We start from the raw sequence: 22,497 nt of genomic DNA, 5'->3' as shown, positions 1-22,497 counted from the left end.
GTCAAAAATGGGAAAATAAATTTCAAATAATGTTTATCATTATGTAAGTTATTTTTTAAGGTAAGGAATTGTGAAATGCCCCATGTGTTGCGTCAAGATGACTGAAGGTAACGGCAGGCGCTACTACGTTACACCTACTTTGACGTCATGCAGGCTTGAAATGTCAATACAAAGCATTTCGAGCAAACATACAAGAGCTCCGTTGCTCGTTTGATAAGTACAAGTTACAATGTACTGCCCAGTGTGATTGTAAATATCTTGCCTTCAGAGCTGAATGGTTGTGCAAGATGTTCACAAAGTGAGTCACCAAGATGGGTTTGTTATTCAAATACATATGAATTGTATTTTGCATGCCCGAGGAGTTCCTAGAATCTCACCTTGAATGCCTATTAGGTAGAATTGAATGATATGATTGCTGGAATGATTTGTTTTCTACATTATCTGCTTTTCAACTATCACAGCATGCTTCTCTACCCAGTCAAATATTAATGACAATGATCAATTATCTAGTTATAAATGTTTTATTCATCCACATCTTAACATAGTCTAGTATCTCTGTCAAATAATCAACAGTTTCTTTGTTCTGATAAAACATATCTATACTAATCTTCATCCTGTGCCAACATGAATATTTGTGCTATAAAGTCTTGTAGATTTTTCCTGCCAGTGTCTTTTTGTTTAGTCTTTTCATTTGTAACAGAATATTCTATAGTGTTATCACTAGCATGAACATTAGCTTTAGTAAAATTCAAGTATTTGCCTGTCTCAGAATAAATAATAGTATTAGTTATTATATTATTCTTTAAATAAAATAAGTAGTTGAATAGATTACAATCTACTTCATCTTGAATTGACTTTATATGATCTCTGTATTCTTCACCTAATGTGTGATGATTAGCTTGTATATAGTTTTTGGCTACTTCATTTGGATTTGACATTGTAGTAATAAGTTCTTGATTGTTTGCAACTCTTGAATATGTACTCCAGTACATTATTTAGGATCTGTTCCTACTCTTATATACTATATAACTTTGCATTTCAAACACAATGTCATTCCGGCAAAGTGTTACCATCAGTAGTACCTACTACCATCAGGTCACACATAATTGTTAGTCTCTGACTTTACATAATTCTGTTGGCTGAGACACTTCAAGTCAGTCTTGTATACTCTGCTGTTTATACTCTTTTCCCTGTTCTTGTCTACAGTAGTACTTTGTATTGGTGCAATTATGTTGTGGCTTCCTGTCCAGTTTGTAACAGTGACAAAAATGTCTCACTACATACAATCTTATCCATACGTGCTAAGGTAATTTGCTCTTGGCCTCTTGCCGGTATTGCATGTCCAGCTTTCAACAGTGACCAAAAATTTCTCACTGTATGTAATCTTATCCATACTTGCTAATGTAATTTGCTCTTGGCCTCTTGCCAGTATTGCATGTCCAAATTTCGACACGATCAAAACATTGACTATTGCACATGCATAATTACAGAAGGTATGGTTGGTACTGTAACACATACAAGAGAAATTTGTAGGCTCCCCAGTGCCATTACATCCCACAGTGCCATAACGATTGCTTTTACTGCTTTTGTCAACATCACCTTTTTCTAGTGGCCATTTTTCCGTGCATGGGCTGGTTTTGTCAATCATGTCAAGATGATGTTATCCTTTTCCTATTTGGAAAATGCGACAGTATGGTCAAATAGAGCCATCAGTAAGATACGTACTCCTACTGTGAACGTTGTTTGGAACTGGTACTCTCTGGTATCTAACTATATGCCATCGTGCTTGGCCTGGAGGAATCTGCGGCAGTTTAAGTGATCAGCTAAATTACAAGTACCACAATGACTATTAGGAGGATTTGACTCTAAGAAAGTCGAGAACATCCTCCATTCCCATACACACTTTGAACGTTCCACCTTTCGAGTAGTTTAAATAATATGATCAAGTTTGCACTGCACAGTTCGAAATCCATGCGGCCCGTGTAAGTGTGGCGTTGGCATTGTAGGCTATGTGATGTAATATTCCTATTCCTCCGAATAAGGCGAGCAGTTGTATTGTGGCAACATCTGTTTCCGGGGGGAAGATCATGATGAAGAACTTTAATTTCGAGTACCTGATATGGAAACCCGATCGACGGAGTTGGTTCCACTTTGATAGCGCGCGCAGATATTTCCATTGCCAGACGTATTTCGGACGAGCTGGGGTACCACTATCTATCTCAACACCTTAACAGTCGTAACCTTGTAAACTACTTCAAGCAGGAATTCTGAAGTCAGCCAGGGCCCACGGTAGCACCTCGATGGTCCATCAATGTGTGACTGTCACAATTAGCTCTGTCACCGCCGCGCCGTCACGTCCTTTTGTCCCCAGTTCACAGCCCTTTTTGTGCGCCGCAAGGCGACTGCTCTGTCGTACGGATTAATACTCTTTCCTCCTCCATTCTAGCACCAACGTGCTCGTTGCCACACATCAAGAAGATCCGCTAGCGGGACTGGAATGCACTGCTTACATTGCGGGCATTGCTGGCAATGATGGTTTTGCCATGAGGCGACCCTGCTCAAAGTCAAATGTGTCTTTTCAAACTCGCCTATTGGCAAAGTGCAAGGAACAGATAATCAGAAGGGCTTATCCTGTTATGACTTTGGTTTTCTCGGCCACTCTAATTCTGTGTGATTGTGACTCACGGACCGGAAGGGAAGGAACTTGGAAAGCATGCTCACGCCCTTTTGTCTAGAAGCGAGTTCAGGGCGCGTCAGCTTATTGTCTTTTGTGCACTCATCAACCCCGGCTCTTTCACTTCCCACTCATTTTTTGCACAATAACGGAATGCTGGGCCTCCAATACATACAAAAGGGACTGCTTAAAGGCTCGCGTCTGTGTACGAGCCGATACCTCCCTTCCTCTCCTCAGGTCTTTGAGTCTCAACCATGGACCAAAAGAGTGCACCTGCTTACGTTCCAACGCTCACCTTTACTCGTCGTCGTACTGCTCCAGATGTGCCCTCTGATGTCGATGATGAGGAAGTCAAGGAGCATCTCCTCCATCTCAATGACCCCAATTGGGACTTTAGTGGAGCCTCCGACGTGACCTCGCTCAGTGGAGAATCGTTTGAGCTTGATCATAAACACAAGTTTGCAAGCGATGTGCACATCGGCCCGTCCATCGGTACCGAACCGTCCGATTTCGACACCGAGTCGCGGGCCGACTCGATGTATAGGAGCAGCGAGAGTCGCTTGCATATGCGCTCTTCTGACGCCTTTGACGATTACGAAGAGTAAGTCGATCATAAGGTTGATAAAGAACGGAACTAATATGCTACTATTTCTGTAGTGAATCTCCTTACGCGGAAGTACGAGCGGCTGTATCTAATACTGATGACCCGACCATGCCTGTTAACACGTTCAGGATGTGGTTCATTGGCATTATCTTCACAATTGTGATCGCTGCCCTTAACCAGTTTTTCACCATGCGATGTAAGCCCCATAACCCGACTCTCAAATTTCAAATGACTGATGTTAAGATTTGAACAGATCCCTCCGTATTTGTTTCTGGCCTCGTTGCCCAGCTTCTCGCCTTACCAATCGGGAAAGCTTTCGAAAGATTCCTACCCAGAACTCGTTTCAACACATTCGGCTACGTCTGGTCTCTCAACCCTGGACCATTCAACATCAAGGAGCACACCGTAATCACTGTCATGGCCAGTGTTGTTGCCGGCCGCGTGTATGCAACAGACATCATCGCAACGCAAAAAGTTTTCTTCAACCAGGACTGGGGCTCTGGCTACCAGATTCTGTTGTGCTTGTCCTCGCAGCTCATCGGCTACTCCTTCGCAGGGCTTGCCCGTCAGTTCCTTGTCTGGCCAAGTGCAATGTTGTGGCCTGGTGCGCTCGTAAATTGTGCCCTCTTCAATACTCTGCACAGAAACTATGGTAAAGTTGAAACGAAACACATGAGCCGCGAGCGCTTCTTCCTCTTTGCAATGATGGGCAGCTTCGTGTGGTACTGGTTTCCGGGATATATCTTCACCGCACTCAGCATGTTCAACTGGGTCTGTTGGATTGCGCCGAACAACATTGTGATCAACCAGCTGTTTGGTTACTCAACCGGTCTTGGCATGGGTTTCCTCACTTTCGACTGGAGTATGATTTCGTATATTGCTAGCCCTCTGGTCGTCCCGTGGTGGGCACAGGTCAACACGATTGTTGCCTTTGTTATTGTTTTCTGGATTCTTACTCCCATTCTTTACTGTGAGTTGTTTAATCAATAACGGATCATTATATGCTCAACTGCTATTGTCCTCTGCAGATAAGAATGTTTTCTTCGCCAAGTTCCTTCCGATGTCCTCCACGCTTGCATTTGATAACACAGGTCTTCCATACGATCCGACTGTTGTCATCCAGAATGGCGAGTTCAATGTCGATGCATACAAGTCATATTCGCCGGTTTTCATTCCCGTGACACTCGCGATGGCTTATGCTATCTCTTTCGCGTCGATGACTGGTGTCTTCGTGCACACCTTCTGTTCGTAATTTCTTTCCTCTTCCGGGAGTTGATTTGTTCTAATTGTTGTTTTCGTAGTGTGGTATCGTCACGATATTATCCGCCAGTTCCGCCGTTCGCTGAGGGATCAACGTGATGTACATTCCCGTCTCATGTCGGTTTATCCGGAGGTGCCTATGCTGTGGTATCTCGGCGTTCTCGTGATTGCTTTCGTCATGGGCGTTATCACCATTGAGGTGTTCGACACAAAGATGCCTGTTTGGGCCCTCGTATTCGCACTAGGCATTGCTCTTATTTTCCTCTTGCCCGTCGGAATGATCCAAGCCATCACAAACCAGACTGTCGCAATGCAGGTATTTGCGGAGCTCATTGCCGGCTATGTGATCCCTGGTCGTCCTGTTGCATTGATGATCTTCAAGACGTTCTGCTTCATCTCACTCTCGCAGGCCGTTGCTTTCCTCGGTGACCTCAAGCTTGGTCACTACATGAAGGTACCCCCACGCACGATGTTCACTGCACAGATCGTTGCGACAATCCTCGCGGTGTTTGTGAGCCTTGGCGTTCAGGATTGGATGTTTGGGAACATTCCGGACTTGTGCTCTCCTGATCAGAAAGCAAGGTTTATTTGCCCGAGTACAAGCACGTTTGCTACTGCCGCGCTTATCTGGGGTGGTATCGGTCCGGCACGCATGTTCTCCTCAGATTCACTGTGAGTCTAGTCTGCATATATCCACCGTATAACCTAACAACTGAGTGAACAATATTCTACGATAGGTATCAACCAATTTTGTACTTCTTCCTCATCGGTGCAATCCTCCCGATTCCGTTCTACTTCCTCGCGCGCCGCTACCCATTATCGCCTTGGCGTTTCGTAAACGTGCCAGTTCTCTTCTCGGGTATTAACATGCTTCCGCCTGCGACGGGTATCAACTATTCCGCATGGTTTGCAATGGGTGCTGTCTTCCAGTACTTTATGCGCCGCTTCCACTTCCGCGTACGTGATCTATCAAGTTCTATTTAAGTGTCGATGTGTTAATTACATATACTCTTAGTGGTGGATGCGTTATAACTATATTCTCAGCGCAGCACTAGATTCTGGCGTCGCAATTTCTTTGATTGTCATTTTCTTCTCGTTACAACTCCCGAAGGGTGGCATTACGCTTGACTGGTGGGGCAACACCGTATGGATGAAGACGCTAGATGCAATGGGCGCACCCTTCTTTACGCTTGCGCCTGGAGAAATCTTCGGGCCATCCACATGGTCTTAGAATTCTCGCTGTCCCTTCTGCGCAGGCACGAGGGAGTCGGGATCATCGGACTATGTTAGACGTTTATCCTCAATCACTTCCACTACAGCATCGTTACTTATTGTTCTCGGTTTATTGGGGTTTGTGGCGATTGAATTCGCGCGAACTATCTGCTTCTTTTACCCTGCTGTTTCCCAGTGGATATGCGATGCATGGCCATCGCCCTGAGCGTCTTCCCAACCAAATGTATTATTGTTATTATTTCGAGACGCTCGACTTCCTTTCCTTTTTTTCTTAGCTCCGTACGGAAATTTTTCGTTCTTCCACCTTCCCTTCGCTCTCATCTAACATCATTTCCCTCCGCCAATTGTTATACACCCAACATGGAAACCCTGACTCTCACGACACATCTTTTTATAAATATCTTTTTTTGTCTCGTAAGCATTTATCATTGCTTCTTTTCATCATTTTCTCACACAATCTTGAACTCGTGATCATGTCTCTCTATTTTCGAACTCTTTTAGTTTTTCATTTTTTGTTTCATTTCCTACTTATTGACCGACCTGGCTCCCAGTATGAGCTTGTACTACAAAAGGAAATGTGTCTTTCACGTCTTGCATGGCAATAAACGATTCGGATTCATGATGCTTTTTTTGGAAGTTTGATTGAGTGCTAGGCCTTTTCTCGGACAAAGATGATCAAATACAGCATCATTAATGTTAGATACTCGTTAAGCAGTGCTTGTCCACTCTCCAAGATAACTTCAAGATTTTGATTATAGCTCACTTTTTGTGTAAATGTAATGCTAGACTTTAATAATGTTCTTATTATGTCTTTTCTGAATAGTTCTTAAATCATAGAGATACAGCTATAGAGCTTTGTCTTGAAGTTGATCAATCCAATAAATTACTATTACAAAGCTGGAAGCACTAATTCCTATCAGTCAAGTAGCAACGCCCCCGGTCGAATAAAGAGCACCCTCGGTCTACCAATGAGTATTCGCGACCTCATTTCCGATTAGGAGGACCTTCGGCTTCTACTTCAGCGCCTCGCATCCATCGTTCGACCATGAAGAGATATCGCGGTTAGCCGAGAATGTCCACAATCCACATGTGCTTAGGAACGGCAAAATACATAGGATATCCTAACTGACGACAATCTCGTTCAACTCGTTGACCCACATATAGCGTGAGAAAGCTACATAAAGCCAGCGAAACCATACGAGCTGTGATCTGTGCATTCGCATAGCGCGTAGTGCTGTCATGTATTCCTTCCATCCCGATACGAATAAAACGCTTGACCCAGTCTCTCCAGCATCGTACTTCGTGCAGTCCGTGATACGGAGACCTCCAGGCAAAGCAGGGAGGACATCCAGCAGGAGTCCGTACAATAAAGGAAGACCTGGAGTGATAGAACAGAATGCTTGCTCTAACTTTGCGAATAGTGCAGCTCCAGCGCCGGTATATTTTGAGATAATTCCGACGGTCTTGAGGCTGAATGCACGTAGATTATTTCCCGGAGAATTAGCTAGGAGCTCCCGGGCTCCATGTATGAGGGAGATGTGATTTGGATGTGATGATATCCCGCGGTCGTCAAAGGTTATAATCTACCGTCATGCCCAGCCACGTAACAGATGCATGTAATAGACGAAGAAACCACCGATTGAAATCATGTTAATTTAATGTAAAATGCATAGCTTATTGGCATACCACATCTATCCCGTTTTCTTCAACATAGGGTCTGACATGATCCGCAATGAGTTTTGCATTCCAGAACAAAGTGATATTGTCCTGAAATCTGTGGTAATAAAGTATGTGTCGTGAATCACGATTTCGAAGAAAGAGGTACAGAATAGCTTACGGTTCGTCCAGGACCCAACGTCTCTCTATACCAATACCAAGGACGTCAAGACTGTCTCCAAGCTCGCGTTTCCGTATCTCTCCTAAACCTTCTGAATTTCCTGAGGAAAGACAGAGAGAATACACGTCCGCAGACGGCGTAACTTCTTCATAATTTGCTTCAAGGTGCTCAAGCCCATCTTTTGATTTAGATGGTCCTTGAATAAGCCCAAGTAATGTAGGCGCGAAGAACATGCATTCGTCATCAGGGTGAGCGGTGAGCAGTAGCACTCGTGGTCGTTCATGCTTGCTCACGATCGAAGAACCATTGTTCGAGAATAAAAGAGCTTGATTATGCAGGAGTGGGGTGGAAAGAATGAGGCATGCGAGTGCAAAGAGCGTACTCCATATACATAATAAATTGTTGGCCATGAAGGACAGTACATGCTACAAAGTCGTCATCAATGTGGGTTTGACTGCTTTGGTGATCACGTGCTTCCATTGAGTCAACTTTTGGACTTTTCGAAAATTCGATCCTCTGTCCACTCACAACTGCAAACGGCCGAAATATTATTACACAACTAGTAAGGTATGTACCAAACAATAAATATATAACATACATTTCTCAACACTCTAGATCCAATTGAGCACCTATGTGAATCAAGTTGACCCATCTCTCAGTCTGAATGTCAGCCCGTCCTTTAAGTTCCACAGCTGCTTTCCGAAGTCCAGCTGCCACCCGCTTGTACCTCACCTCGCCCCCTTCGCAGTCGCACATGCACTCATATACTGTCTTGGCGAAAAAGGGTCCGTCCTCGTCGAGTAGCTCCTACATCGATCCCATCACGCTTCGAAACCTAGAGAACTGCATCGCCGCTGCCAAGTGAATCACTTCATCAGGTGGGAGACCAGGAGGCTATTCGGCAGTGTGGCAGGCGGAAAGGAAGACGTACTCTGCATTCGGAAGGTTTGCTTGGACAATATCGAGTAAGGTCAGTCCACGGTCGGACAGCTTGAATGAGGATTGGAAAAGCTTCGAAGTAAAGTTTCCGTGACAAAAAAATGGACCCAGGTTGCCTTCCGAAGGGCGTGATTACTGCATCACGAGGTGCTTTCTTGCTAATGAGTTGTTGGGCGGAAATCCCACAGTTTCGGATGTTTCTAATCTCTTGCCTGGCTGATTTACTTAAGTGAGATATCCCCAGCGACAAGCACTGCTGATTCCCGCCTATTTCTACCGCATCGTGCATGAATGAGCGCTCCGAGTGTCGGGTGTATGACGAGATGCATTTATCCAAAAGATACCGTCTGTATCTTCGAATGGACGTGCGGCGTGGAAGGGAAGTGCGGACTGCATATACCTTGGGCATCACCAAATACGCGATCCTTCGGCAATTGCAAGGTCGTTTAGTTTGTTAACAACTTTGAAGACCACCCTACCCCACAACATTTTCATTGCTTCAGCAAGCTTCTCACCATACTGTAGCAAGTTAGTTGATAATTTCTGTCGGGTTCTCAGGAGCTCGACGAATATGTCGATACTAACTCTCCATCTAATGGAACGCAGGAAGCCAACAGATCCTTGTGGTGGAGAACAACGACGCGTCGCATCGATATTTGCTGTGATTAACCACAATCACCGGACCCTCTGAAGCCGCGCTTTGGAGTGCTTTAAACGGTGTAGCTGTAAGAAAGTCCTTGAACCCAGGAATCTTTTGTATGTCGTTGCTCTTAGCTTCAGCCTCTCCTCAAACAATTTTTGTTCTCTGCGGACGTCCAATGCATATGGTCCACTTTCGGTAACACTCAGCCCGGACTGCAGCACAGATGATGATGTTGCAAGACTCTCCAGCTGGCAACTAACATTCCTAAACCTATCAGTAAGCTCTCGGTTTATTTTTGCAGGGTGATCCAAATGTGTCCTAAAACCACGCATCTGCGATCAGAGTAAACCCCTTCCTTGCTCAAGTATCTCTATAGCCTTCTCAAGCCTGTTTTTCTCAATAGTATATGCCACTGCATTTAATGCAAGCATTTCACGATACAAGTCCTGGCTGAGGAAGTCGTGTTGTGTAGGAAGTGTGGGACTAACAATGAGGACACATTGCAGGAGCAACGTTGTTTCCTGTAAGCTCTAGACGTTGTATGATGAGAATGCCTTTCTGCAAGTACAGCCCAATGTCTGGCTATTTCGAGACGAATTGCTGAGCTCGAAAAATTATGCACAGTATCGCATTCTAATAATTGAATACACTCCTCAAAATCGTTCATGCTCCCAAACTTCCCAAACTTCTCAAATCAAGAGTGTAGGGATAAAGCTAAGCCATTGTTATCTGAGGATGGTTAGAATGGCCAGCTGGACAAAGTTTCAGGGCAGTACGATGGTGCCTGTTTGTACGATGGTACCTTATAGCCTTGTCAAGGTCTGCTGTCTGTCCAGGTTGTCTGAATCGAGCATGAAGGGAAAGTGCGAGATCGCCCAGACAAGGGGAGCGACTGGGATGGCCATCAGGTTGCAGGTCTAGGGCAGCATAATGGTATCTGATGGCTTCATCGAGGTCCGTAAACTATCAATATGGCTGCTGGGGAGAAGTTCCAGGGCAGAACGATGAAGTTCAATGACATTATCAAGGTCTACGGTCAGTCCATACTGCTGAAATCGAACACAAAGGGTGTCTGCAAGGCCTTTCAAATTCCCGGAGCGAGAAAGACAGTCGTCAGGGCACAGATCCAAGGCAGTACGATAGTGCCCAATGGCATCATACAGGTCTGCAGTCCGTCTATACTGTGTAAATCGTGTCCGAAGGGAACACCCAAGGTTTTTCAGATGCACAGGACGATCGGGTTGGTTCGTGGGACAGCGTTCTAAAGCAATTCCTTAGTACCGGATGGCCTGATCAAGGTCTGCAGCCTGCCCATACTGCTCAAATCGACATTTAAAGATATTTCCAAGGTTACCCAAGCACGGGGATCGATCAGGGTGGCCATGACCTAAAAGTTCCAAGGTAGCATGTTGATGCGCGACGGTCTCATCAAGGTCTGCAGGCCGTCCATACTGTTCAAATCGAGTGCGAAAGGAAGCTGCAAGGTACTTATGGCGGTTGGGATAGTTGTCAGGGCAAAGTTCTAGAACGACATGATGGTGATCGATCGCCTCTTTGACGTCCACAGTCCGTCCAAGCTGTTTAAAGCGAGCGTCAAGGGCACGTGCCAGATCGTCCAAATACCGAGACGATCAGGATGCTTGTCTGGGCAAATCTGTAGAACAACTCGACAGCACCTAATGGCCTCATCAAGGTCTGGAGTCTGCCTATGCTGTTAAAATCGAGTGGCTAAGAAAGCTGCAAGATTATTCGGGTACTCGTGACGATTGGGATGAATGTCCGAGCAAAACAGTAGAGCAACACGAATATACCCGATGGCCTCATCAGGGTCTGCAGTTTGTCCGTGCTTCTCGAAACGCGTATGGTGTGAATTTGCAACTTTGGCCAGAGACACAGGACAATTCGGATGGCCAAGAGGACAAAGGTCCAGTGCAGCGCGGTGGTGCCCGATGGCCTCATCAAGGTGCGCGGTCCGCCCACTCCGTTCGAATCGGGCTAGCAGGGAGTCTGCAAGGCCGTCCAGAGACGTGGAGAGATTTGGATGGCCATCAGGGCAAAGTTCTAGGCCAGCATGGCGATATTCGATCACTTTATCGAGGTCTGTTGACCGACCATGATGTTTAAATCAAGCTTGGAGGGTGCTAACAAAGCTATTCAGAGATGCAAAACGACCTGAATGGCCTTTAGGACAAATTTCCAGGGACAAAAGGAGCAGGTCAGTGGCCTCGTAGAGGTCTACGATCAGTCCGTGCTGTTCAAGGCAAGCTTGGAGGGAATTTACAAGATTGTTCGGAGACGTGCAACGTACTGGATGGCTGACGGGGGAAAGTTCCAGGTGGCACGACTAAGCTCTATTGCTTTATTGAGGTCTGCTGTTGGCTTATGCTGTCGGAATCGACGGTTGAGTGCTCCAGCAAGGTTATTCAGAGGTACAAAGCGATTACAATCATCACTAGGATATAGCTCCAGGTTGGTGCAGAATGACTCAGTTGCCTCCTCTCAATCTTCCATTCTACTACACTGCCTGAATTGCATCTGAAGAGAAATCCTAACATTATTTAATGCTATCAAGAATTGTGAGTGTTCTTTGGGTTAAGTCCAAATATAATACAATTGTGCAAAATGGACTTCTCAAGTTCCTTCTGTTTAAAAAATTGCACAAAGCACTCGTGGAATTCATTGGCGAGTTTAAGAAGCATACAACATATTAAATTGATGTTGACAAGGTACTCTGTATGCAGGTACACCCAAGATTCTTGGCTGGTGTTGTGAACCAACAGAGAATCATAGTACTAGGTAATTGTGAATAAAGTGTATTGGGTACAATACAACAATGTACAGCTGTTAAAGTACACAGTTTACAGGACATAATGCATGCTAATGCTGTTGAGAGTACAAGCAATTACGCATATACATACATATACACAATGGCTATGTTGTTCATGAATCATGCGTGTATATAAAAAGCAAAGAAACCGAATGACGGGTGAAAGATTGAAGAAGATAGGAAGTATCCTCCAAATAACACAAAGAGAATATGAAAATGAAAGGGGAAAGGAGGTTTACGACTCGCCAGCCCTCGTCCCAGCAATCAACATCAACACATCCTTCTCACCTCGTCCATCCACATCAAACCTCACACACCCAACCTCTGCAAGCCACCGCATCCTCACCTCTGCTCGATGACACAACACGCTCCCTCCCGCGCCCATACACTTCCCGCCCGCACATCGACTCATAGAAGTAATAGGAGTAAGCATATCCATCATGATTCTCCTCTTCCCCGTTCCTATGTCGGATATCGGACTTAAGCTTGTACCCATACCGGTCGCTGTTGTTGTTGGTCTTGTTGTTGACTGGGGGAGAGTGGAATTTGGACTTAGCGGTCCTGTCCCCATTCCCATTCCCACTCCCACTCCCATTCCTGATAAGTCCGGAGACGAGGGTGTACTGTTTGTGCCGGGACTAGAGGAGCTGAATGGCAAACTCGCAGGGTCAGGAATACATCCTGCGTGGGGAGACGTGGGTCGGAGCGAGGGAAGAAGGGGACGGAGTGTTGTCGGGTCCGAGGCGAAGCTAAATATCCGCACACGCTGAGCGACGGAAAGGGAAGGAGACAGGAACGCAAGGATGTAGTGTTGTAGCTCGATTGGAAGAGCGCGGAACGGGAACGCGGATAGAGACGGAGCCGGAGATGCGGAGATGGAGAATAGAGTAGGTTTACTTGAGGAAAGCGACTCCTTATTGGTCTCTGAGTCGGATGTCGACTGCAATAAGTTACCATAATCTGACGTTGAACCTACTAATCGCGGGTCTTTTAAGTCTGGTAGACCCAGACTCGAAATAGGCGGCGTCCGACTGGAGGAGGACGGGCGAGAGTGAGAAGAGGAGGTGGAAGAGGAAGACCGTCGTGAGGAGTTAAGAAGCAAAGTACGCGCATACAGCAACAGTGCCAAAGCTTCTTCATGTACTTTCCTCCGCAGCACCTCGTTACGAATAAGCATATTCTTCATATCCTGTTCGCACGTCGTCCACCTCGCGCGAGCCTCTTCCACGCTCTCCTCAGTCTCAGTCTCGGTCTCTCTATCCTCGTCTGTGCCGAGGTCCGAATCAATGAACTCCGCGTTCGCATATACTTCTAGTCTCTGCAGCGTGAAATTTGACCCGCGTAGTGCCGTGAGCAACGCACGAACCGCTCTTGTGCCAAGAGAATTCCCGTTACACCTGAGACTCTCGAGCGCGCGTGAACGGGGTGATATGCAGTACGCCGTGAGTGCAGGTGCAGATAGGCGTGTAAGTCCGACTGCAGATAATTGCAACTCGCGCAATGTGGGTGAGTCCAGGTGCGAAATGAAGGGGATGAAGAACTTGTCAGAAAGACGTTTGTTGGAAGTCAACGAAATGAGTTCGAGCTTTGATGTGTTGATTGCAGCGCTAAGCTTCACTGCGACCTCTATTTCTCCCTAGAAAACATTCTGATAAGCATTATGTTGCGTGGCGCATACAAATTAGCAAGACCAACTTGAAAAGCATTCTATCCAAGCATGAATGTTAGAAAATGACTCATTTTCACGGTAAGAGTGGCAGAGACTCACGTTATTCAAGAACAATTCGCGCAAATACAAATTCCCGTCTAGGTACTCCGCAATAGCCTCAAGCCCCACATCATCAACCACATTGGCGTTCAGGCTGATCTCCGCAATCTGATATCGTCGGCCCTCGTCCGTACAGAGAAATCGAAACAATTCTCGACAGCCCTCACCTCCAAGCTCGTTATGCCCAAGGATAAGTTTGGTCACGCTCTTGCGCGTCTTGATAGCAGCTATGATCTCTCGGGCGCCTAGATTTAAATTCATTAATTTATTTCAGCAATTAAAGTACGCAATGAAAGGTAGACGCCACGAACCTGCAGGACCAACAAGACCCCTCTCATGCATGTCGATATGCTGCCTCGTCGAGAGACTCACACGCGGAACCGAGGTTCGGCGTGTCATGATAGTCCTAGCGGAGGTGGACATGGTCGCGGCGGTTGTACTGGTAGTAGTGGCAATCGACATTCAAAAGGAGTTATATATCTGTAACTCTAGCTTTTTCTGTCTGTCTGTCTGTCTGTCTGTCTGTCTGTCTGTCTGAGTGGCTGTCTAGCTGTCTGGTCTGAGTGCTACGGCCCTTGATGGTGATGGTGCCTTTTGAACAAGATGGTGCCGAACAGACTCGTCAGCTGGCTTGGTGGTTACTTGAAGTAGCGCATTCTGCACAGGTCCTCAAATATCAAATATACATATCAGATTACGTAATTACTTTTGGTCATTACAAAAAAGTAAGTCCATTTGGTTCCGATGGCTTTACGTAACTATTAAATAATCTATGCACGCAGCCCAGCGACGCTTCCTTGCTTTAGTAGTCTACACATCAGACAAAGGCGACTGCGTCTCTATCGAGCCGGTCATACTCGATGCAGTAGTGAGTGGGATAACGGGAACTTTCGGAATGCACTCCGTTGCTCAAGTATGTACAACAGCGACAACGATACCGACTTCCGATTCCCAACCAACAATATATTTCGCTCACCCAAGTCTGTGATAGTGTGAATAGTGTGAATTTCTTTACGTCTTTACGTATTCGATGCAATTGATATGGAGATTAGATTAAAATCCGTGGTATCAATACGTATTGATAGCTTTAAGTTTATCTGATAAGGAAGCCTTCGTTTCGGCTATGTTTGCGTAAATCCCTGTTCCGAGTGGGAGGATCGAGGGTGTGCGAGCGACGTCGTGCGAGTGTTAGGGAGGTGACACCGAGGTGTACGAGGGATAGGATGAAAGGGGGAGGATAATGCATCTCTCTCCACCTTTGTGGCTGTGCTGAACTCCCTTTATAGAAGACTTTGATTCTGAGACATGGAATGGTTCAAGTGGAAGACAAGAAGGACTATAATACACAGAGTAACAAATAACCGAAGACAAAGTCGGCCTCATTTTCATGGCCATGCACAAATAAATCTTTGCAGGCAATCCAACACCTGTGTTAAAATTCCCTTGTCAGCTTGTTCGTAGGCCCGCAGTATAGCCCTGACGTGTCCAACTTGAAATAAATTAGAAACTGTGCACTGTACAACAGAGGAAGTAAAATGCTCACTGCACAGTTTATTGAATTCAGCAGTGGTTTCCGGGAAGTGAACACTGTCTGGCAGAATTAATGGCTGCAGGCCAGGGAGTGGCAGCGGGATGAGTCGTGGTTCCTGGGCAGTGTCACCCAGCCAACTAAATGCATGTCTATTATGCTCACGCGCGCGGCGTAGCATAAGTCTGAAACTTTAATTAGCCGTGAGTACAAGAGAAAGGGAAAGAATAGCATACTCGTAAAGTGATTCAATGGTAAGGTCAATGTTCTCGTTATTGACAAGATTATTGAGAGCATTGTGCAAGTTATTTGTGCGTCCAGTGAGTTCAGCCATGTGATTGTTGAGATCTTGTGCTTTGTTTACAAGCTCGTTTATGTGATCCAGCAAATTCTGCACCATATGCAAATTCAGTCAGAGTTTCGTGGCTGCAGGGAAAGGGTGTAGTGACGAGACTCACAGTGGCACTCGTTGATGAGGATACGTTGGCTCAAGGTGGCTGACCAGACCAGGCTGAAATGGAATTTCGTAATTCGTAATCACATGCGACGGTAGACCACAGCCACATGCCCAACGCTATGAGACTAATGAGTCCCATCCGCTTGTTAGCGTGGAGAGTTATTTCCCTAATTCTAACTACAGTCGAAATTGTCTTATTGTATAATGTTGGGGGAGAGTAAAACCCAATGCATTATACAAATTATGCATCATGACAATACATTTTGGCTGAGAACTTGACTTTTGTTCTGACCAGAAGCTATACATTGTGATGATATGCAATAAGACAATTTTGACTGTAACTGTATCTCTGTCAAGCTGGCCACACTCAAGGTGATACTAGATGAGACAACAGGAACTTTCAGAATACAATGTGTTGCTCTTGGAGGTACAACACTGCCACTACTGAATTCTGGTTCCCAACTAACAGTAATTTGCTCGCCCAAGCCTGCAATAGTGTGAATAGTATGAATTTCTTTACGTCTTTACGTACTCAACAGAGATTAGATTACAGTAATATCTGTGGTATATCACTATCATTACGTACTAATAACTTTAAGTTTATCTGATAAGAAAGACTTCGTTTCAGCTATGTTTTTGTGTAAATCCCTGTTCCGGGTGGGAGGATCAAAGGTGTGCATGCAACGCCGTGCGAATTTTAGGTTGGTGAGACCGAGGTGCGCGAGGAGCAGGATGAGTCGAGGAAGGAAATTCATGTCTCTCTCTCTTCGTGGTTGCTCTGGACAATCTCTCATCACGCGTTTACTCAATCAATTATTAGCATATAGACATACCAATTCCGTTACACATTTACATACTACAGCACCTTCGTACGTAGTACGAGGCCTTTCTCCGAATCATATGGAATCTTACGGACTGTTAACACATTTTTACATATTCGCTTAGTGAGTTAGTGCAGAGGCTCGATGTTTGGAATAGGTCCGACAGGAACAATACGGGTCGGGTTAATCTAGGGATCAAGTTTAAGCAGTTAGCGTCGTCAGACTTTGCATAGCCTAGGTTGTAGCTTCGTAAAACGTACATGCGGATGAGACCAATAATAATGTGTCTTAATATGGTCAAAGTTCGTCGTCGTGCTAAATGCAGGGTTCGTCCAGTATAACTTACGCAACCAGCTAGAAGTTCAAAGTCAAAGATGTTAGTTCGCATCGATTCATATCGCGAAGATATTAAACAAGAAGGAGAAGAAGAAGGTTCGAGCGGGATCGGGTACAAGACGTACTTGTGAATATTCGGATACCCCGAGCGAATAGTTCGGAAGTTACACTTGAAATGCCCGACATATACCGGGTCGAACCGAATGATAGTGACAAATAGACGAATGTCTGCTTCCGTCAGCTGGTCGCCAACGAGATACTCTTTCTTCCCCTCAAGCATCTTCTCAATACGGTCGAGAGACTCGAAGACGGCTATTACGGACTTCTCGTATGCCGCTTGCGTCATTGCAAATCCGGACTTGTATACACCATCTAAAAAAGAGCGCATATAGTCACCATTTTCCCGGATATACAAGTAGAAGAGTAAAGGAGATGGAAAGACTTACTGTTCACAGTATCATACACCCACTCATTAACCTCATCAATCTCCTTCCTCCACTTCTCCGGATAAATATCCACCTTAGCCTTCTCTGCATCAACCAACTCATTAAACGCGGTATTGAAAATCCGAATGATCTCAGAAGACTCGTTATTGACTATCGTCTGGTGTTTCTTATCCCATAAAACGGGAACTGTGAAACGGCCGTTATAGTTTGGGTCCGCTTTGAGGTAGAGATCTTTTATGTGTTGTGCGTGATTGACTGGGTCGACACCTGCTGCTGGGAAGGGATCGATGTTGGCGAATGGCCAGCCGTGTTCGCCCATTCGGGGTGAGACAACGGAGAATGCTAATGGTTCCCAGTTGAATAAAAATCATCGGTAGGAGGATTAGAGAGGAGGAAATTCTCACGGATGATCTCTTCAAGGCCTTTGAGCTTGCGCGTAATCAACGTACGACACGCCCACGCTACAACACACCATCAAAACAATAAAATAAAATAAATTCCACCTGTGTCAGCAAACCTCTACCCACGAACCTTTCGAACCACTTACGACACGCATATGACACATAAAGATGATATCTATCTATGTTTCACATTTTAATATCAGTTATCAGTTGTCAGTTCTCAATATAAAAGATCACTGAAAGCATAAAAACTCGGAAGTGAATATAATGACGACAATAGACATACCTCTCTCCGGCTCGAACCGTCCCCCCTTCTCAATCCCATTCCTAAACGTCGACGGCTTCCTCTTAAACTCTCCATCTCCCTCCGCCTTCATCTTCGAAATATCCGATTGGTGACTTACGTCCCTTGTTGCCGTCGACATCTTTATCCCGTTCTTCCCGTTCTTCCCAGCACTACTACTATTCCTCTTTCCTTTCTCTTGGTAATATTCAGCAGCAGAAGATGAGGAGCCGCCAACAAGGCTGCTCGCAGATTTCGGAAGGAGAAACACGACGGGCAAACTTCTCCTCTTGAGACACACTTTATAATAGTAGTGAAAAGCAGCCCCTTTACGAAGGCCCGAGCTTAAGCTTATTGGACGATTGTTGGTAATAGAGTAGTGTCCGAGGCTCGCGCTTACAGGGGGGTAATATAGGCGAGTGAGAGTCAGTAATACAGTCATATGCAGTGAATCGGGGATCGACCGGTCATTTTGTGTCGTCATCGTGTGCGTCTGTCCACCTCATAAGGAAACTTATTCTGGTACGACTCAAACTCTACTTCGATACTTACAAATTATTCCCGAATCGGAGACTCAAACCAGATCAGTGTCAAAAGAACCAGAAAACCTCCTATTTCGCAAAGTTGTTATTATAATACAATACCCGACAATTATCCTACTAGTATACACATTGCAATTTCTGTTTAAGTTAACTAACTAAACTACTCAGAGCCCAAAAGACTAGCAAGCGACAATAAGCATACAAGGGTGGGATCGTGCTTGGACGACGAAAAAAGATGAGAAGCATGCAGCGAGACAGGGTGATGGCTGGTGAATTCTGAACATGGGGAATCAAACGATATTGATATAATCATGAGCAGCGAGCATGGGTGTAAATGAGAACTCGTTCAGGTGATGGAATCGTGTATGGTGGAGTTGTGAGGTGACGATGGAGTGCATATATGTAGGTCAAAAGCAACGACGACAGACGAACGAGAAGGCAATGTTCCATACGTGGAACAACGTGCATAGCTTACCCGCTGGGCGACATTGCACCTGTCTGGCAGGAAGCAAAGGATCGAAAAGTTTGTAAGAAAAGCCGTGAACGTTCTATTTGTTGAGATCAGAAGAGGGTGGCGAAGTGCGAATAAACCCGGGGATACGAAAATATTATAAGACGAAACTCCGTGTATGCATGGACCGACAGTCTTAATGCTGAGGCGCGGGGGAACGAGGTACTGAAGACGCAATCGAGACAACTTTTGGGTGGAATGAGACCGAATTTAAAGCGTTTAGTCTCATTTTGAGGTGGCCGAATGTGCAATTAGAAACCAAAAGCATGGAGAAGAGTACTGGAAAGATGGATCATCAAAAATGAATAGGACGGACGCAGGAAAAGTGGGGAGTACCATCAATCGGAAGTCTCTTGTAGGCGTATTTTATCGCACTGCTTGATCAAGTCATCGAGGTCGTTCGTCTCCATTATGGGTCTTTGTCTAGATGAAGGCCGGCTCGTCCCCTTCTTCTCCTCCACCAATAACCGCTCCGCCTCTTGCTTCACGATCTCAGCTACTTCTTTCGACAATACTGGTGATGTACTGTCCCGCTTCTTTGACTTCGACTTCCTGGTATTCGGCATTTCTGTTGCAGGAGCAAGATTCATCGAACCTTCCATGGGGCGACAATCAATGTCGAGGGGCATCTTCCCCGCTTCGCCAGGTGGGTCTCTTAAACGCAAAAGCTTGCGCCGTTGGACACGTCCTTCGACTTTCTCGCGCCATTTGACTGGTGACATAAGCGGTTCGCGTATAGACGATCGTTCACATTCTCGAGACGACATGTCCCCTCTAAGTTCTTCCATGGAATCGCCCCCATGCATTTGAAATGGATTTAATTCGGATAGCGAAAGCTGGTTTGAGGGAATTTTCACGGGTTTAGGCGTAGAGCGGAAAGTCCCGGGAGGTGGTTGAGGAGGAAGAGATGAAGTATTTATGCTGTGCTTTCGACGACGGGATTTTGATGAGTCACGGGAGGAAGACGACGAGGACTGAGATGTTTGTCCCTCGTTTCCTATGGGAGGTGAAAATCGACTTAGCGCCGACGGACCAAAGGCATGTACCAGTAGGGCTTCCGGTGATAGGGTCGGGCGACTTCTGCGGGGGGTCGCCGAAGTATTACTAGAGCCCGAATGTGAAGAAGCAAACGAATCCTGCGAAGAAAGTGCCGGCCTCAGTGAAGGTCGGCCGGTGCACGTAACTTCGAATGTCAAAAACTCCTGAGCGGACGATAAGCTGACAGTTGGAAGTAGAGTCAAAGGCATGCACGCAAAGTTGAGGAGGACTGGATCCGAACTGTCTTTCGACTCGAGTCCCTTCGCTACCGTATCTATTAGCAAAGATCTCTTTAATCATTCCGCAAGGGGCATGCTCACAAAGTCGTGAACCTTAGTCGCACTCTTTGCTCAGCGCTTGAGTATCAGAAGCCGTGCACAACTATGCAGGTTTTCACAATTTGAATGCGACACCGTGCGAAATACCAGAAGCCCAGGCTCTGTGCGTGCTCTCCGACCTAACTCTCTGATTCAGGTGGCTGGGTCGTCTAACTACATTAGTAGGCACATCTTAACACACAGCTCGTCCAGAAAGAGTATGAAGATAGACATACCGACTGGATCGAATTAATTTGAAATTAATCGACGTGTTCTCTGTCGTTTAGCCTTTCAGACTGTTCCCCCCTCCACCTAGTCTACTAGAGGATGCTGTGCTGCTATCGGTGGTCTCAAAACGTACGAAATGCGGGTGTGCGGTCAATCGCTTGGCGAACTGAGGAGATGAGGGGAAATTGAATATCATGGAGGGAAGCAGGAGAGGGCGCCACGACGGCGGATGGAGAGCTTGCACTTGGAGGCAGGGGGTTTATTGAAGTACTGCACTTGTGAGCATCTGGACCGGGCATTTGCTTCGATGATGAGACTCCCTCCGTCACGATCTCCGGATCACTCAGCACGGGCTATCCGCATATGGCAATCCTACATACCTGGCTCGTCTTCTTCCTCTTCCGTCCCGAGATATGTTTTTTTGTCCGCACTCTCTTCTCACTTGCACTTCCCGACTTGGAGTCGTCGGAGAGGCTTCGTACCACCATACGACATTCGAGTAATGTGGCGCAGGTTTCATATACATGAGGGCCATCGCGCTGGTCCGTGTAACGTCCGCTCAGAGTAGTTTTATCTCCCTAAGCACTCACGTTTGTGCACTTGCATCTATCCGTGCGTATGGTCGAAAGCAAAGTAGCATTGCTGCATCTTCTCAACTGGGTATGTTTCCCATGACGTCCCCCGTGTCGTGTCATGATTTCAAACATGACCGCAAGCGTTTGGGGTACAAAACGTTGCAGGCTGGCGTGAGATCTGACAACCGGTATTCTGAATCTGTGGCCCTAAGCATACGCCTTGCTCTTTCTGTCTGAGAAGTCCGAGGATTCTATCAAGGTACACGCGTTGAAGATTATACTCAGTTTACCACTCACCATTCTTGTTAATCGAGCCTTCACGATCATGGAGAGAGTTGGTCCATTGGAGAGTTTGGAGAACTTGTCATCACGTATTCCCAGTGGGTAAAGGCTGGCTGATCGAGGGTACGATCGTTTTATCTCAGCATCCTGAAATAGAGCGGAGGCGGCGTGAGATCGGTTTAGTTTGGTTTTGGTACCGAACGAGTGCGGATCAACGATCAATGCACCGATAGAAGCGTGCAATGATGCGCGTGATTCTACGAGTGTCCGACTAGTGTTCTCTCCGAGAGATCGACATACTAGTGCAATACGTATATCCAAGGAGGCGTAATTTTGGTCTCCAACTTTTCAATGATAGCAGAGTATTCGTTTCAATTGGATGATTTCATACGTGATCATGCATTCTCCGTATGATGCGTAGCTTTGTCACCTTTTCATTCTTATCATTGCATTGAAATATTCATATTGTTCACCTTGACAACGACTTTTCTGCTTTCGCACGTTCATCCAAGGCATACGACAGCACTCATAGTCTGAATTTCTAGTGCATGAAGGCATCATGTATCACTTGGAATGCTCTGCCGTTCTTGTCATTTGTGGTACTTGGGCCTCAATGCAACTAGTGTGTATCCTTGATCACGCTTTAAGTATATAAATATGTAAAATGTGCATCTTGTAGCTTTTTGTCAGCTTTTAAGTCACTACGACTGGGAATACTCAACATATTCAAGTTGCAGAGTACTGTCCAGACTTGACCATTCGAATCGCTTCTTCAAAGTTAGTGTAAAAGTGTGGCAACTTGTGCAAGCTCAAGAGTGTGCTTGTTTCAAGGACTTGTCAGTAAATATATACTCTTTGACTCTTAGATAAATTACAGTCTTATGAAGAAAGCAATATGAATACCAACATCACGAAAAAGTCACAACACTTGTATTAGATTATAACCA

General features: G+C 45.7%; 7 protein-coding genes across 7 annotated transcripts; 1 reads left to right on the top strand and 6 right to left on the bottom strand.

The window, feature by feature from the left end:
• The first annotated feature begins 2,459 nt into the window (after positions 1 to 2,459).
• On the top strand, positions 2,460 to 6,308 carry FOMMEDRAFT_115238 (OPT oligopeptide transporter). Its single transcript, XM_007272029.1, has 7 exons — positions 2,460 to 3,275; positions 3,332 to 3,474; positions 3,532 to 4,248; positions 4,307 to 4,522; positions 4,580 to 5,210; positions 5,276 to 5,495; positions 5,554 to 6,308. Exons 1-7 carry the CDS (start codon positions 2,929 to 2,931, stop codon positions 5,767 to 5,769), a joined length of 2,490 nt encoding a protein of 829 aa, XP_007272091.1. The 5' UTR covers positions 2,460 to 2,928; the 3' UTR covers positions 5,770 to 6,308.
• Positions 6,309 to 6,644: 336 nt separating this feature from the next.
• On the bottom strand, positions 6,645 to 7,954 carry FOMMEDRAFT_130360 (LmbE-like protein). Its single transcript, XM_007272028.1, has 3 exons — positions 7,609 to 7,954; positions 7,458 to 7,545; positions 6,645 to 7,354 (listed from the first exon to the last, which is right to left on the bottom strand). The coding sequence occupies exons 1-3, from the start codon at positions 7,839 to 7,841 to the stop codon at positions 6,893 to 6,895; spliced, it is 783 nt and encodes a 260-aa protein (XP_007272090.1). The 5' UTR covers positions 7,842 to 7,954; the 3' UTR covers positions 6,645 to 6,892.
• A 257-nt stretch (positions 7,955 to 8,211) lies between these two features.
• FOMMEDRAFT_162697 (uncharacterized protein) lies at positions 8,212 to 8,956 on the bottom strand (the record flags this gene model as incomplete). Its single annotated transcript, XM_007272027.1, has 3 exons — positions 8,212 to 8,415; positions 8,479 to 8,502; positions 8,540 to 8,956. 3 exons carry the CDS (start codon positions 8,954 to 8,956, stop codon positions 8,212 to 8,214), a joined length of 645 nt encoding a protein of 214 aa, XP_007272089.1.
• Positions 8,957 to 12,072: 3,116 nt separating this feature from the next.
• On the bottom strand, positions 12,073 to 14,341 carry FOMMEDRAFT_24294 (RNI-like protein). Its single transcript, XM_007271962.1, has 4 exons — positions 14,097 to 14,341; positions 13,786 to 14,030; positions 13,713 to 13,724; positions 12,073 to 13,653 (listed from the first exon to the last, which is right to left on the bottom strand). The coding sequence occupies exons 1-4, from the start codon at positions 14,245 to 14,247 to the stop codon at positions 12,253 to 12,255; spliced, it is 1,809 nt and encodes a 602-aa protein (XP_007272024.1). The 5' UTR covers positions 14,248 to 14,341; the 3' UTR covers positions 12,073 to 12,252.
• An 829-nt stretch (positions 14,342 to 15,170) lies between these two features.
• Positions 15,171 to 15,647, bottom strand: FOMMEDRAFT_162695 (uncharacterized protein; the record flags this gene model as incomplete). Its single annotated transcript, XM_007272026.1, has 3 exons — positions 15,171 to 15,274; positions 15,329 to 15,498; positions 15,550 to 15,647. The coding sequence occupies 3 exons, from the start codon at positions 15,645 to 15,647 to the stop codon at positions 15,171 to 15,173; spliced, it is 372 nt and encodes a 123-aa protein (XP_007272088.1).
• Positions 15,648 to 16,580: 933 nt separating this feature from the next.
• FOMMEDRAFT_143667 (glutathione S-transferase) lies at positions 16,581 to 18,457 on the bottom strand. Its single transcript, XM_007272025.1, has 7 exons — positions 18,061 to 18,457; positions 17,921 to 17,953; positions 17,778 to 17,834; positions 17,374 to 17,715; positions 17,053 to 17,299; positions 16,852 to 16,945; positions 16,581 to 16,779 (listed from the first exon to the last, which is right to left on the bottom strand). Exons 1-7 carry the CDS (start codon positions 18,197 to 18,199, stop codon positions 16,720 to 16,722), a joined length of 972 nt encoding a protein of 323 aa, XP_007272087.1. The 5' UTR covers positions 18,200 to 18,457; the 3' UTR covers positions 16,581 to 16,719.
• Positions 18,458 to 18,862: 405 nt separating this feature from the next.
• FOMMEDRAFT_171597 (uncharacterized protein) lies at positions 18,863 to 21,333 on the bottom strand (the record flags this gene model as incomplete). The annotated part of the gene is made up of 5 exons (XM_007272024.1): positions 18,863 to 19,389; positions 19,447 to 20,413; positions 20,827 to 21,046; positions 21,136 to 21,232; positions 21,284 to 21,333. The coding sequence occupies 4 exons, from the start codon at positions 21,331 to 21,333 to the stop codon at positions 19,449 to 19,451; spliced, it is 1,332 nt and encodes a 443-aa protein (XP_007272086.1). The 3' UTR covers positions 18,863 to 19,389; positions 19,447 to 19,448.
• Between the last annotated feature and the right edge of the window lie 1,164 nt (positions 21,334 to 22,497).

Source organism: Fomitiporia mediterranea (genome assembly GCF_000271605.1).
Source record: "Fomitiporia mediterranea MF3/22 unplaced genomic scaffold FOMMEscaffold_20, whole genome shotgun sequence".
NCBI lineage: Eukaryota > Fungi > Basidiomycota > Agaricomycetes > Hymenochaetales > Hymenochaetaceae > Fomitiporia > Fomitiporia mediterranea.
The sequence above is the reverse complement of the archived record's forward strand: the minus strand, read 5'-3'. Positions and strand labels throughout refer to the sequence as shown.

Coding starts and splice junctions, on each gene's coding strand:
- FOMMEDRAFT_115238 (XM_007272029.1), top strand. CDS start 2,929: ATGGACCAAAAGAGTGCACCTGCTTACGTTCCAACGCTCACCTTTACT. Junction 3,475..3,531: donor CCAGTTTTTCACCATGCGAT/GTAAGCCCCATA, acceptor AGATTTGAACAG/ATCCCTCCGTATTTGTTTCT. Junction 5,496..5,553: donor TGCGCCGCTTCCACTTCCGC/GTACGTGATCTA, acceptor ATATACTCTTAG/TGGTGGATGCGTTATAACTA.
- FOMMEDRAFT_130360 (XM_007272028.1), bottom strand. CDS start 7,841: ATGTTCTTCGCGCCTACATTACTTGGGCTTATTCAAGGACCATCTAAA. Junction 7,546..7,608: donor CGTTGGGTCCTGGACGAACC/GTAAGCTATTCT, acceptor TTATTACCACAG/ATTTCAGGACAATATCACTT. Junction 7,355..7,457: donor AAGAAAACGGGATAGATGTG/GTATGCCAATAA, acceptor GCATGACGGTAG/ATTATAACCTTTGACGACCG.
- FOMMEDRAFT_24294 (XM_007271962.1), bottom strand. CDS start 14,247: ATGTCGATTGCCACTACTACCAGTACAACCGCCGCGACCATGTCCACC. Junction 14,031..14,096: donor GGGTCTTGTTGGTCCTGCAG/GTTCGTGGCGTC, acceptor ATTTAAATCTAG/GCGCCCGAGAGATCATAGCT.
- FOMMEDRAFT_143667 (XM_007272025.1), bottom strand. CDS start 18,199: ATGTCGACGGCAACAAGGGACGTAAGTCACCAATCGGATATTTCGAAG. Junction 17,835..17,920: donor TTATGTGTCATATGCGTGTC/GTAAGTGGTTCG, acceptor GGTGTGTTGTAG/CGTGGGCGTGTCGTACGTTG. Junction 16,780..16,851: donor ATTATTGGTCTCATCCGCAT/GTACGTTTTACG, acceptor CTTGATCCCTAG/ATTAACCCGACCCGTATTGT.